Source organism: Apteryx mantelli, chromosome 2 (assembly GCF_036417845.1).
Source record: "Apteryx mantelli isolate bAptMan1 chromosome 2, bAptMan1.hap1, whole genome shotgun sequence".
Taxonomy (NCBI): domain Eukaryota; kingdom Metazoa; phylum Chordata; class Aves; order Apterygiformes; family Apterygidae; genus Apteryx; species Apteryx mantelli.
In genome coordinates, this window is record NC_089979.1 from 132906299 (window position 1) to 132921944 (window position 15646).

At 39.1% G+C, this 15646-nt stretch overlaps 1 protein-coding gene across 1 annotated transcript; it reads left to right on the forward strand.

Annotated features, from left to right (window-relative positions):
* The first annotated feature begins 465 nt into the window (after positions 1-465).
* NPVF (neuropeptide VF precursor) lies at positions 466-2780 on the forward strand. Its single transcript, XM_013941370.2, has 2 exons — positions 466-606; positions 2394-2780. The coding sequence occupies exons 1-2, from the start codon at positions 466-468 to the stop codon at positions 2778-2780; spliced, it is 528 nt and encodes a 175-aa protein (XP_013796824.1).
* Positions 2781-15646: the final 12866 nt, after the last annotated feature.

A 15646-nucleotide genomic window follows, 5' to 3' on the forward strand; every position in this document is an offset into this window, starting at 1 on the left:
AAACAAGCATCATAAGGGCCAAAAGGACCACTTAAGCAGAAGAATACATACCTGGAGAAAACTTCCTTTCATAGTCCTTCTGAGGGGGCTGATACAAAAAGAAAGAAACGAAGTGTTTTTGTCTACATATACATATAGTGATGGAACATTGTGACTGTTGTAAGTCCCTGCTGTGATGGCTCTCAAATTTAGCTAATTAAGAGACTTTTCATCAGAAGAAAATATTTGTAAAGACAGTGTGTCCCTAACAAGAAGCTATGTCAGTTAAAAGTGTTCACAAAAGAAATTCCCAGCATTCTTCAAATATATTCATATTACTTCCCTAATTAACATTAAGAATTAAAGCTTTTGAGATTGATGTCACAGGGAACAAAATCTCTTTTTGTTTTCTGATCATATAAAATGATGGTAGTTTCCTTTTCTCTACAGATTGTGAGCTCTCTAAGTAAGCTTAATTTGAGAAAAATGAAAGTCTTTCTAATCAAGAAGCTTATTCTGTTTGCTTTACCTACAGCGGTCTTTCTAACATTGAATAGCATGTGCCTAGCTGAACTGATGAAGCCCAGTCTGCAGAGCAGAGAAGACTATGATGACAAATATTACGAGGTAAGATTTGTATTATTATGACATTATTTGGAAGGACTGTGGGTCAGATGCTGTATGCTGTGAAGTTTTTGGCAAAGGCTCCCCTAACCTCATTGCACAGGACTGGGCGTTATAGCACTGAGAGTATGAAAAAGCCTTGTTGAGACAATTTTCAGGAAATTCATTTGCTCTGACACACATACTGTGTAAATCAATTTATGTTTCAATTTTCTTGCAATATAGCTTTGTGATCAGGTTGAGACTTTTTCTGATATGTTTCTTACTTTCACAGTGGGGCCTCAATTAACATTCCTGTCAGGCATTTTATACACATAATATAAAAGATACATTATTAATCCAAAATTAATAAAGGCATGCTTGCAATACTGAAAGAATAATGATAAACAGAGAACATTATAAATCTAATGTAGTTAATGGTCTTAAAATTCTACCCTGGAAATTGACTATAAAAATATCTTTGCAGGGTTCCACATTTATTATGTCTCAATAGATGCCAAATAAAATTTGCACAGTTCATCTGTAATTTTTTTTTTTTCTTGTCTGCCCTGCAAATACCGCCTGGGAAAAGAGAGCCAACCTCTCTTTTTGTCTCAGGCATCATCACTGGTGCAATAAAGATCCTTCAAACCAAAATACAACTTTAAGTATGCCAGTGAAATTCCCTGGTCCTCAGATCTCACTCTTTTATATATTTCAAGAGTGTGCAAGTGCAAACCGAGGCAGAGTTATTTAACATTTTATTCATGGAGTATGAACTAGAACAGTTCATTTCCTTTCTCTCCCAATAGGTGGGGAAGCTCTTGGGGAAGTCACCAAACTGGGGAAATGAACTGAAATTAGGACTAATAGCACTGGTGTCTTTAACTGAAATCAAAAATCATATTTGTGCATGTTTGAAGGCTGAAAAACTTATTTTTGTCACAAAATAATGTGCAATTTTCAATATACCCAGGGAACACTGCTACACTGGAAACTGTCATTTTGATATAGTTATTTTTCAGGCAACGGCTGCACTTTACATCATGAGACAGGTAATATACTAGGCTCAATTCTACACCGTAGTCCAGCATAGCCACAGGAAAGTAGATTTTGTGCTGGTTGGCTCTGACAGCCCAGCAGCTCCTAATGCATCCTGTGCGCTAGTGGAGGATTAAAACAGCTTAAAACTCAGGGCAACCTCTATGCTGCAAAGCCAGAACAGGTTTGAAGTGAACTTGACCCAAGTGATTCCCACTCATTTCCCTGCCTGTTAGCCCAGCAGTATGTTGGGTCAAAAGCATCCACCCAGTGTTTAGGAAGAAATGAGCTACTCCTCCAGATGGCTCAACTTGTCCTCCCCCCCTGCTCATCCATACCACATGAATAAGAGCTCAGGTCTGTATCAAGCCACTAAACATGGTCCGCCTTTTCCCTCCAGAGAGCTTCAGTTGGTAACAATGGAAAATGTGGACCTGGCAATGACTCCTATCCCCGCTTAGTTCATGGCCCAGTTACCGATACCTATGCCCAGAAATATTTCCCATTGACATCATTTGAACAGTTGCAGAAGCTGTTACAGAGACGTGCTCTCGAGGTCAGTGAACTGAAAAAGTCTGCAGGACAATATGAAGCAACCCACATTAGAAGAGAGCTTACCAAATATAGCTACCAAAAAACATTAGGTAACAAAAAAGTGTTACCCACTAGCTTTCTAGGGAGATATGAAAATGAATACCTTATGTGACTGGTGTGTAGCTAGAATAATACCCTATTAAAAAATATGTTATCCATTTTTTCTTTTCTTTTAGATTAAAGATAATATCCTGGAAGAAAAGCAGAGAAGTCTCAATTTTGACGAAATGAAAGACTGGGCATCAAAAAATATCATTAAAATGAACATTCCTGCAGTAAACAGGGTGCCAAATTCAGTTGCTAATTTACCTCTTAGATTTGGAAGAAATGATCCAGAAGAAAGAAGCATAAAGCCAATTGCTAATTTGCCTCTGAGATTTGGGAGAGCTTTTGGAGAGAGTCTACCTAGACCTGCCTCTAATTTATCACACAGGCTAGGGAGATCTCTATTTGTTAAAAGTGTCATTCAGTCACTTCTAAATTTGCCACAGAGATTTGGGAAGTCACTGTCTGTCAATCTGTCTCAAGATGTCCAGGAATCTGAACCAGGTAATACTATGTAAGTGTCCAAGCCATGTATTAAATTGCAAATTAAACCTCAGTTTAGCAATGACCAAATACAACAAATCTTCCTCCCGGGATATCTCCTGAGCATTTCAATATGAGTCCAATTTACCAAAAGAAAGATTTGGAGTTCATCATATTAAAAAGCATCATCACAAGAGCTAGTTGAAAATCTCTTTATGAAATGTTTTCTAATGAGAAAATGCCAAATGGTCAAAGTTGAAAAAGTTCATATGACAAGATTAGGTTTGACAATACTTTTTGAGATCAGGTTTCATTTTGAAAAGTTTAAAGCTTTGGGGGAAAAGGTTCAGAAACATTAAAATATCCCATTTCAGTGTTTTAAAATGACCAACAAAAATTACTCTAAATGACTTTTCATTTTCTAAATTTATGCTAATCAGAGTAAAAAATGACAAAATTTAATTTTGTTGAATGATGCTGAATTGTAGCATTCTTAAATAATCAGAAAAACTTTATTTTTCTCATCCAAACCTATTTGTTTCAGATTGTGATACTGAGGCAATAGAGATTTTGATTTTTCATTCCAAGTTAAGACGAGAAATTTTTTTGACATCTCAGAATTTTTTTATGCTGCGAAAAAAATTTCCTGCCTATTTCTAAGGAATAATTTTAAAAAAGCTCTTCAATAAAGGTCCTTCTTTTCATATCTGAAAATATATCCTTTGTTTTGGTACCAAAGATGGCTTCAGTTGGCTTCAGTCAGCTTCAGTTGGCTGAAGTTCGAGTCAGGAAAGATAACTGATATATCCAGCCAAGATTTCTTTCTGATTTAGTTTGATTTCTGTCATTTCCCTGTCACTGTATCACCTGATAATAACAGTTTTTGGTTTGTGATATGTTCTGATATTTTTAGGGATATGAATTTTCAAATGATGAAGACTGAAACTGAAAGACTTGGAAAAAATGCAATCTGTACGCAAACCTAAAGGTCATGAGAAGGAAACATGTGAGAATTTAAATGCAAACTTACCTTCATATTATGAATAATATTGTATTTATTCTGTACAAAATCTTGATGTGCAAGGCAATGATAATTGTAGTGATTGTTGTATAAGTTTATTTCAGTGGCAGTAGTATATAAATTCTAATTACTTCTGTAAAACTGATGTCTTGTTGGTTGTAAAAACTATTTTCAGAATCATAGCTGTATAATTGAAGCATTCAATGTAATGTGTCTTTAAAGCAAAATTTAAAAAAGAAGCATAGTATAAATAAAGAGGAATGGTATTAATAAAGAGAATCCTACTGTCTGAATAAAAAACAGAAGCAGGACTCAAACCATCGGTACCTTTGTGTCATATGTAGCTGAAAAAAATCAAGTAAAATGTAGAGAAAGCATTTTTCCTGTTGTTTATGAGTCATCTTAGATATAAATCTGAAGGGTGACTAGTCAGGAATTTGCCACAAACAAAAACTAGTTTCTTGGACCCCCTCAGAGGAATAACTTCTAACCAAAGTCATTTCATAATGCAATTACCCTGTTTTTTTATATCTGAGATAATGCCCTCTCTAATGTCCTACAGGATCTGCCTTGTGGGAATCCTGATTCCTCTGTTAATGTGAATGACATTACAGCTACACCTACACAGTAAGGGCTACTCCATTATGAACTGGCATTTCCATTCCATATTTCTTATCAAAACCATTCTCTTTTAAGTAGAATTTTTTGTGCTTACATTTCTTCCAAAATTCAATTGTCAGTAGGTTTTGAATAGAAGCTGAATTTGTAACTGCTAAAGGGAAGTCAAATCTGGTGGGCTGCAGGACCCTGCTACAGCCTGCTACAGCCCAGCTGCTGTGGTTCCTCGATGCTTGGTCCAGCCAGTAGGGAGGCTGTGCATCCCCAGCACACACACACACACACCCTATATATACCCCCACACACTATGGAGTCACAGCTGACTACCAACAGGCAACACAGCTGACTACCAACAATTCCTTCACAGGCACCACGTACACACCCACAGGACTCACATAAGCATGAATCATACATATGGCCTGGTCCTGTTCTTACTCGCTGGCTAATCAGGCTCAAAGCTTGCTAGCAGATCTCACACACAAATACACACAAATTGGTCTCTCCAATAGCTGGTCCAGACCTAGGGTCCCTCCAACAGCTAGCTCAGACCTCTGGTCCTTCCAGTGTCCAGCCCCCAGACCTATATTCTCTCCAGTAGCTGGCTTTTAGACCTCTTCTACTCACCAGCTAATGCAGTTTAAAGTTCACACTAGCATCACATGCACACAAATGGGTCCCTCCAGTAGCTGGCCTTAGACACTCAGTATATCCAGTAGCTGGTTCTCAGATGCCCAGTCCTTCCAGTTGCTGGCACCCAGGCTGCTCACTCTACTCGCTGGCTAGTCTGGTTTGAAATTTGCTACTGGATCATGCAGACACACACAGACACACAGACACACAGACACAGACACAGACACACACAGACACACACACAGACACACACACACAGACTCACACACACACACACAGAGACACACACACAGACACACACACAGACTCACACACACACACAGAATGGAGAGTACGCTCACATAGGAAAGTAGCCCGGAATAGAGTTTAATAAGAAGATAGGACAGACTGTCATGATCAGGCACAGGCATGGCCAGACAGGCATACTGACAGCAGCTTGTTTGCATGCAGTTCACCCTTTTTATCTCCTCTCCTCTCCATTTTCCCATGCTTTTTCCTTCCCCAGGCACCCCGCTCCCTCCCTTTGACTGACTTTGCTCCTCCCCTAAACATCCCAAAATAAGTTTAGTACTTTTCCACAATCCCCTTAAATCATCCCATAGTAAGTTTAGAGAGTCCCACAGGCCCCCTCAAATATCCCGTAAGTTTGCTCCTTCTCATGAGAGCTATGATAATCAGTTACAAAGTTCTGGCTGAACCTCCTCTAGGCTTTCAATGGCCCATCAATCACTGATTCAGGAGTTCTGCACTTTGTTATTGTCTTGGAATCTCCTGTTCCTTAGGATTTGGGTGTCTGAGTGTTTAATTTATTACTTCTCCTGTCTCTTGTCTTAGTGTTTAATGCTGGATAACCAATAACCAGATATTCTTACATTCCATGTATTCTTAGAGGAACCTGAAAAAACCCACAATCAAATCAATCCTTTTTATCAGATAAATTCATAGGTGGGACAGAGCCTGCATTGCCATTAATTTTCTCCACTCCTCTACAAAATTCATGAGGCTACCTGAAACAGCACTATTCAACTTATGACTGGTGGATCTAATTCTGTCTGAAGTAGTGAGACTCTACAGTCCTAAGAATATCGAGTCTCTCTATTCACTCAGACTTAAAATGTCAAAGAGATAGGGAGTTCTAAACAGATTAAGTTTTTCAAGAGACTGTACCTTTTGAAAGTAAAAGTCCTAAATCGATCTTTGGGCTTCTATCTGAGTCTCTGAAAATTCTCTGCCTAAAAAGTGCTGGTGAAACACCAATTTTGTCCTGATGTGGCACTGAAGTACCAGAGATATCATTGCATTCATAGAAACTTATCCTGTCAAGGTGGGAAGTACTAGGTCATGTGAATGCCACCAGAGCCCTGAAAGTGGCAGACGGGCAAGGAATGACTTTACCATGTGAAATATAGGCCACATTTCACTCTTTGCAGCACGACACTTGGGAACCACAGCACGGTACTGCTGCCAAGTCCACGCTTAAGGATACTGGTCAACAAATTGTCTACCTGGGGCAGAGTCCAGGCTTTTGCCTGTGCAGTGGAAGTTTCAGCACTGCCTGCCACCAGGACAGAATGTCATTCTTTCTGTTGTCAGGAAAACTGTGGGATATTTTAGTGATTTATAGCCAAATGAATGGCAGAAGGAACTTCTATGAACTTTGAGTTGTGTCCTGGTCCTGCAAACCTCACTGTACGTCATGTGAACCTAGAGCAAACAAGATTTGTGAGAATCCCTGAGCAGCAATAGGAACTGCTTTTTAAGGCACATATCACCTTGCAACAGGGAAAAGGTACACACCAATTGCCATTAATGATGGCTGCTGTGGGAGGAAAGCAGAAGCCTGAACATCGGCCCAGCAGCAAGTACAATTAGGTTGCACTCTTACTGCATGCTCCACAGCACAGATACAGGACATGACTGGTGATTTATTTTCCCTCAGCAGAGGAAGAACTAGGTGAAAAGTACATAAAGGAGGAATTATGCTATGCTGTGCAAAATTTCTGTTTGGTTTGAGAGCACGTGAGCCAAGAAAACAATCACTGGTTAGTGCAACAGGAAGAGAAGGGGCACAACAGGCAACATACATTGCTATAGCTATTACTCACCAGATTATTTATCATCCATATACAGATATTATTCATGAACAGGGAAAAAGCAAGGAAAGGGCTAAAGTAAATCAAGTGACAGACTATCAAGGCTCACCGGCATGAATTCTAGTAGGGTTCAGGAGCTCCCAGCCTTCCCTGCCACACACATAATATTTATGTCTGTCATTAAAGCCTCCATGCAAAAACAACACCAGGCTTATTTTAGATTCTGACTTAAGCTCATAGAGAGGACAGCTGACAGTCTACTGACTAATTTAAAAGTCTGAGGGCTCATCATGTGGTTGATTGCAAAGTAACATTTGGAGAGATTTAGTGGAATATAAAGAGACAGTGTTGTTTTACCCTCAGAAGGAGCCAAAGACTTGGGCATCTGGCATTTGAAAATTCCTATTGCTCTGTTAATTTTCCTTTGCAGAGGCAGGAAATCAGCCTCTCTCACTTCCAAAGATGTAGGGAGCCAGACTGAGCCAGACAGCGAAACTCAGACCATTTCTATCTTCATATTAAGAATCTGGCATGCAGGTGCACAATGAGCTTTTACTGCTCTGACTACGGCCTGTTGGCATAAGGAGCAGTCCAGCTTCCCTCCACACCACAGCCATAACATCCTGCCACTTCTCTAGTTCCAGCACTAGCCATCATGAAACTGTATGGATGGAAACTAAAACCTAAACCTACAAAAATCCCAGTGATTTGCTTTTAGCTGCATCGGCTGGCATGGCCTCATGATCACTAGTGCCAATATAAGGAAAGGAGAAGGCCAGTACAGGTGAGCACAGACAATCTTTCAATCTTAGATTGGTTTAAACCGCTTTTGCAACTGCCCTCTTCATTTTCTTCAAAAGATGACAACTGAGTTAGCTTTGGTCCAAGGGCTTAGAAAATAAGAGAGCAATAGAGCTTTTCAAACACTGAACAAGACGTTTGAAACATTGCCCCCCTCCTGAAGAACACCCAGTAGCAAGAGTTTGAAATGTTTTCATTAGTGACATCTACTAAAGTATGTATAGCACAGATGTATGGATATCCATAGATATCCAGTTAGCACTTGTGCCGCTCTCCTGAGGACATAAGGGGTAGAGGGTTCTCAGTTAGTGTCACTCAGATCTTTTGCAATATGGGATACAGATGAGAAAAATCTGTCCTATTAGGAAGGAAAAAGAGGCTTATGGGATCATTATACATGCTTTATCTCAAAGAACCATGGACACTGTAAAATAAAATTTTCCTTCTTTTCATGACTACATATGTGGATTCTATGAAGTGACTAGCCAGGAGTTTGGTTGTACAGCCATAGAAAAGTGTGATGAAAATGACCAAAGTTGCCGAAACAGCTCTGTAGACTAGTATTTCTGAGGTGGGGGAAGAACTGACCAACAGCGGGAATAGTAAAGACCTACAAAATCAGGACTGGTACAGAGAAGATGGATAGAAAATGATTATTCATTATTTCTGACAAAACAAGAACTAAGGGTATCAAAAGAAAGTATGAGTGAGAAGCTTTAGCCTAAACTAAAGGAAGTCCTTTTTCATACAAAAGACTAATAATGGAGCTCATTGCCGTGGAATGCTGTGGAGATCATACATAAAACTCAGTTTAGAAAACAGCTGCACAAATTCCTGAAAGAAAAGGCTGTTAAATACAACAGTGCAGATGCAATCTCTACTTCAGAGGTCTCTAAGCCACAGAGTGCCAGAAGTTGGGAAGGCAGCCTGGAGAAATATCATCCAGGACAGGAAACCTGTTGTTATATTCTTCCAATACCTGCTACTGGCTTCTGCCAGAAATAGGGTACTTGTCTCAAAGGAACTTGTCTGAGCCAGAAAGGCCATTCTCATGTTTAGAGGCAGTCTGAGAGCTGCTGGAATGAGCTTTCACCTGAGCTGGAAATCCAAATTATCAATATTGTATCCCATTCCGATGCAATCAGCCATACCTTTTGACAGGCTCTGGGCTTAAACCCTTTTCTTTTAGAGCTGCCGTTAGGCAAGGTTCTAGGTCTCCTAAGCATTTTTGCCTTGTTTAGGTGATATACATCTGCCTTTAGGTGATATATATCTGCCTTATACATCCACAATATATAGCTTTTAAATCACACAGAATGTGATAGAAAAATACTGAAAGATGGAGATACTGATTGCTATGGCAGGCTGATCCTTCCTGTATAATAAATACAGGCAGGGCCATTATGGAAAATAGTAGAATGAGAATTTGACTTGAGATCCTGAATTTCATTTGTCCTCTCAGCTTGAGAAATGGGCATGTAAATGCTGTTTCAAGTAATGGTTTGAACAAGAGAAAGTGGGCTTAATTGGCACTCCCATTAGAAATGAACTTTAACAGAACTTAAGAGAGGGACCAAATTGCTTTGATGTCAACAGAATCCTAACAAGAGTGAGCAGGACTCCAGATTTCCTTCTAAAAGTCTAGCAGAAGAGATCCCCAAATTAAGATTTTATATCCTTTCTGGAGAATGGTATCAAAGTGAAAATTTGATTTTCCAAAGAATAACTCCTAACTGTTAGTGTCATCCAGATCCCATCTTTGGTATTTGTTTTAGAGATACTAGGTCTGGGTAATGTAGCAACTTGGTATTACTCAAGGATATATCTTGTATAAGCAAGCAAAGTTATAAACTGGTGGCTCGAGAGTTGTGGAAGAGTCATATGTTAGGATTGATACAGTCATGCTGTCACTATTAAGATTTTTCAATTACTTGCTTTGCTTTACTTTCCATAACATTTTGGGGATTACCAGACACATAGAGAAAGTGAGATGCAGGAAATCAAAAAGATGTCAGCTTTTGATCTTTGTTTCTTCCCACCGTAGAGCAAAAGAGACAGAATTTTTTATTATCACAATGTGGTATTTAGAATCAAATCTCTCCAGGGCCATTTGTGGCAGATTCCTTTCTGCTCAGGTTTTCTCTCTCCTGAGAGATGAAGTTCCTCTGACTTGACTTGGTTCAGGAGGTACTGTTCCCATAGCTGAATTGTTTCTTCACATCAGCAGTCTAGTCTCACACCTATGTGTATGTATTACACAGCTGTGGCATCACCTATCAAAATCTCAGCCTTCATTTCCTGCAGAAAAATCAGGAAAGGCTGCAAACATTGTCCAGAACTTCAGGATGTTTATATGATGGCTGTTACAGACCACATTCCTCTGACCAGATCTGGAAAGATACATGATTAAAATGTTGGTGGTATCAGCAGAAGAAATGGATTTCTCTTATGATTGTCACAATTTATCCACTTAGAGCCACAGAGGTGACTGCTGGAAGAAACATTCCAGATAAGTCTTCAGAGAACGCATGTGTTTCTTTGTAGGCTACAATTGTACTTGTACTGTAAGAAAAGCACACGCCTACAATAGCTTTCAAAAAACAGAAAATATTAAATGCTACTGAAGTTCAGCCCATTCCTTTATCAGCATCCTGTGACCTATGGAAATGCATAAAGTAAAAGGAAAATCAGAAAAAACTGTTCCTATTGTCTGCAAGTCTAAAAAAAGGAGACAAGTGATTAAAACAGACACAGGTAAAGAAAATCATAAACAAGAAAGTTCATTTTGATATATCCCAGATTTTGAGAGGCACCCAAGAATTGCTTTGCCTCACACAGTAACACCTCAGCAGATAAAGAACATCATCCTTTATTTCTTTTTTCTGCTTCCAACAGAAGGTTGAACCAGATGCTCTCCAGAGGTCCTGTCCAACCCACGCTTTTCTATGATTCTATAGTTCTTCAAGTTTGGGAAATGCAGAGCTAAGGCAAAACTGTTACTTTGCAAAGGAACCTTTATCTCTATTTCATGACATTCTTTCATTAACTTTATTCCTGAGTCCCACACCATATGTAGGTCACTGGCCACAGCAGAATGATTCCTAGTCAACAGCAGAAATGGTGCCAACAGGTAGGGCATTTAACTGTTCGTATCTTCTAGATCAGAAAACATCAGAAACATCAGAAAACTCCCTCTTTCGCTTGTCTTGGAATTCCTACATTTCAGACAGACCTGGAGGGCTGATCTTTAGAATAGGCTACAGAGAGACAATAACCAGATGAGGAGTTTTCAATCCTTTCAGTTACAGCTTCGCATTCTACCTATAGCAAAACATTTATCCTTTTTTTTTTCCTCACACATATTTAATACCTCAGCCATAATGAATGAAGAAATGGTTAAACATTAGAAAAAGGAGCTAAACTTCACACTCTGCATATTGCACAGATGCACAGACATGCACAGTGCAATATGTGTATTGTATGGGCACATTAAGTTACCATGTCTGATTTTGAAAATATCACATTTGTGCATATACAGGTAACAAGTAATAGATGAGCAGTAGTTCAAAAACAGAGACAACTACTAGCCATATTCTAGTTTCGAGAATAAAATGCAAGGAGAAAAACAGACAGTCGCTCAGGCAAATACAATATATAGTTTAAATCTCATGCTTCTATACTGCAAGAGGTGTCTAATGAAAGGGAAAGCAGAAGTGGAATAGAGGAAGGGAATTCCTGGGTCCTTCTGCTTCTGAGCGTGTGTCTAGAGGAAGAACACATCTGCAGCCACCCAGCAGAAAATCCTAGAGAGAGCCACCAAGAGAGACTGAAACAAATCATATACAAGATGAGGCTGATTAAATTGAAGGGAAAGGAAGAAGAAAGTTGTGCACACATCAGTGGGGAATTGGAGACATGACAGTACCAGTCAAGTGGCATTTTTAAGAATGACAGCAAAGAGACACTTCTCAAAACCCTGCTTGGATTTTGACCCTTAGTTCCCAAAGCCACCCTGCCTCAAGGAGAACATATTGCATCACTTTGCATCACATTACTTAGATTCAAAGTATACAAAGGTTATCCTACATCTCAGAGGAACTTTAGACTAAATATTCCAGTTGAAAACAAATAGATTTAAAATTTGTGGAGATGCTGAACAGAGCCAGTAAGGTCTGATGAGCTCCATGTGTTTTCATTCCCAGCAGGGCTCAGCTGACCCCTTTGCATGAATTGGTGAGGGAAAACACAGATGAACTTTTTAAAATCAGCTTCTTCTGTGAGCTGCTCAATTCTCTGGGTATACATAATACATCTGCACCTCCAGGCAATGAAAGTGTTTAGAATTAACTGTATTATATGACTAATATGAAGAATTGTATTTCTAAGAGAACTGAGACAAACTTTCTCTGAACTCTGCTGTTGAAGAGAGAGGCTCAAAGAACAAATAAAAGCATATGCTGAAGGTGTTGAACTCATCTTTGAGTGCAGCTACTTTTTTAACCAACTATCTACTTGCCCTTTATTGTCCATCATCAATTCTGAGAGCTGCAAATTTGCCCTCTCTGAAGAGACATTTCAAATGAAATGGTGCATCCTAATTCAGCTGCTGATTTCCATTGGCAGCTAGGAAAGAAAGGTACCAGTTTAATTTAGATGCCTATGAAGAAATTAAATACCAGTGAAGGCACACCAGGGTACTTATAATGTTCTTATACTGGTATCACATATGGCTTATGAAGTCTTGAAATAGGGAAGTGTGAACACAGGTGATTCTGACCTGCTCTTGAGCAAGAAATGTCACTTTTGTGTGAAAAGAGCAGGGGAGTGGAAAACAGCAAACAGTTGTCAGAATATACTTCTTGCACTGGTTCAGCCACTACCATACGCTTCTCAAAGTTCCATATTTCAAGACATTTCCTAACAAATAAATACTTGTACAGATTTATACTGCATATGAATTTATGAATCTCCAGGGGCGGCCTGAAGGATTGCAGAGCCCACCCCCACCTGAACTTTACAACAAGCAATAAATTCTTTCTGGGTCTTATTTACCTCTTGTGCTAAGTACAGATGGTGCACATGTTGGCGTTGGCACAACACAGCAGCACAGGCTTTGCCTGTGCAGTAGCTCTAAGTGCAGATTTACCTAGTTACTCCAGAAGTCAAAAAGATGAGGACATCGTAGCTTGGTCTGACCGTGAACACGGGAGAAAGTTTGAAGGTACTGTACAAAGTAATGACTATTTTTTTTCTGTTTTCCAACATATAACAGCAAACTATTCAAGTATGATCTTGAATCTATGCTATTCTTACTTTGTATAATACTGTTCTCTGAAATAGCCATGACAATATATGCATGCACATATGTCCGCTACAAAATTTCCTGTTCATCCCCACCAGATCCCCACCAGCTAAAAGCATTAGAGCTGCCACCAAGTATGCATATATACATATTCTGTCTCTGTATATTGGATCTTAAGAAAAGATGATAAGCAGTGCCGGCTCACTTTGGCCTTAACTAAAACTGCACAACCCTCCATAATCTTGTATTTGATGGCATTATTCCATTAAACTGCACAGTGACTTTGTGAAATATAAATTGGCATTATCATCTGATCCTGTCCTCACTCTAGGATAAATCTAAAATAATTCCACTGGAATCAATGTATTTATTGATTGATTGACATGACATGGAAACTTTGAGAGAGATTTTTATTAATAAATTAAAGAATCACTGAAGAAGTGAAACTGCTGTATGCAATTATGCAATGTCTTTTATGAGAACAGGCCAAAAGTGAGGCACAGACCCTTGAACTAAAATTACGTTAATGGCTAGAAAAGAAATGATCTGTATCTGTTTCTTCTAACATGCAAGTCACATCTTTATATTCTGGGTTATATGGTAAAACTAAGAAAAAGGTATATAAATAATTTGACAATCTAAATGGTCAAACGCTGCACTCAGATGAAAGATAGACATAAAAATAATGTATATAGAGAAAGTGGCTTGGGGACATGCTTTTTTTTTCCCTCCTAAAGCAAAAGAAGATGTTTGTGATTATTGAAATGCAATGCAAGTCATTTGAAATTCAAATAATCTGCAAAACTGCAAAACTGGTGTGTGGCCACGAGAGGGCAGAAAGAATATTCATTTAAAAGCAAGTTTCTGCAGGAGAATAACATATTCCTTCAAATAAAATGTGCTTTAGATTGCCATAAGATGCTACTGAAGGAGTTAGGAAAATACGAACTATACAGTTAGCTTTACGAAGGTTATCTTGTGATCATTCAATGCTAACAAAGGCTGGTAATACTGAACTTTCAAATTTTAAATATATAAACTACTCCTAGAACAAGTAAACTAAAAAAAAAATGAAACAACTGCAATGGCAATTGATGTAAAGTCTGAAAAGAGCATTTCTTGAAGTGTGTATTCAGCAGTCTATCAATGTGTTCTATCTTTTGTCTTTTAGCGCTGGCATAAGGATAGTAATGTGTATTATTTCTCATTCCAAGAAACAGTGTGCTTTGGCTCTTCTTGGATCTGAATGCATCTGTAGCTCTCACCATATAATGGCTATCAAAATCAGTGAGAAGTCTGGAGAATGACACCTCCATCCTCTTTGTCCAAATGCTCACATTCCTCTGTTTTCACCACCACAATTAGAGGATGATGCAAATTAAAGAAATGACTTTTCTCCCTACTTAGCTGAGCTGGCCTCACTTTTTCTCAACCCACTGCCCTTTAGGTAACAGAAATACAACTTTAATCAGTCAGAAATGATCTTTCTGTTTTCTGTTTCCACTGGCTAAATCATGTTATGTCACCTGCAGCATTTCCAGTTTCAGTGTGGAGAGATACTGGTTTAATAACTGCCTCTACAAACCTGAATCTTCTCTGCATTAGGTAATGGAAGTTCAAAACAGCTCTGATTTGAGGTCATACATCAGCCATAGTCAAACACGGACGACTCTTTTACCTGCCTATCAGAGTCACAAAGTAACTGTATTCCCTGGGAGCTGAATATTTTGCTTCAGAAGGCACATTATGCCTCCCATTCAAGCAGTGTCTTCTTGCAAGGCTCTTTCTTCTCTTTGTCCCAGCACTTCCACAGCAAGCACACTGTTATGCCAGAGCCTTCATTTTGCTTATCCTATGTTTTCCTTTTCCCTCTTTTCACATAACTTACTTACATAGATAACTTAGTAAAGACGTCATGCTTGTAATTATCATTTTTAGGATTGTGTTGAGGTCAACTTTTCTTAGGTCTCCAGCACAGCCTGGGAGGAATTCTCAAAAGATCATATGCTTCTTAATGCCACCTCATTTTTGCTTTTGCCTTCTGACTTCCACAGCGTTTTAGAACTAAAACAGGTTGTGACAAGCTCATTCTCTGCATTCTGTGTACCAGACAAAATGCTTTCAGGTTAAATTGATGGAGTCAGGGCCCAAGATGAGACCCAAAGCACAGCAGTCCTTGGAAATCCATTAAAATATCCACCTTTCCCTAAGTCTTTTGTCACATCAGCAACTGTAGCCACCCTGCTAAGGAAGCAATGCAAAGAGATATCAGGGACCTTTGTCCATTAGTTCTGATCCCTAAAGAGACTCACTAACACCTGGACACACAGGTGAGAGATGACCATATACCAGAGATACATCCAACTTCTTGGCAGGCAGTGGTAGATCTACACGTGGGAACTCTCTTTGGGTTTGGAGGGTACCAGTGATCACCTG

Bases quoted from the DNA above. Each gene is read 5' to 3' on its own strand.
- NPVF (XM_013941370.2), top strand. From the start codon at position 466: ATGAAAGTCTTTCTAATCAAGAAGCTTATTCTGTTTGCTTTACCTACA. The intron at 607-2,393 runs GTAAGATTTGTA...CTTTTCTTTTAG, and splicing joins ATGATGACAAATATTACGAG to ATTAAAGATAATATCCTGGA.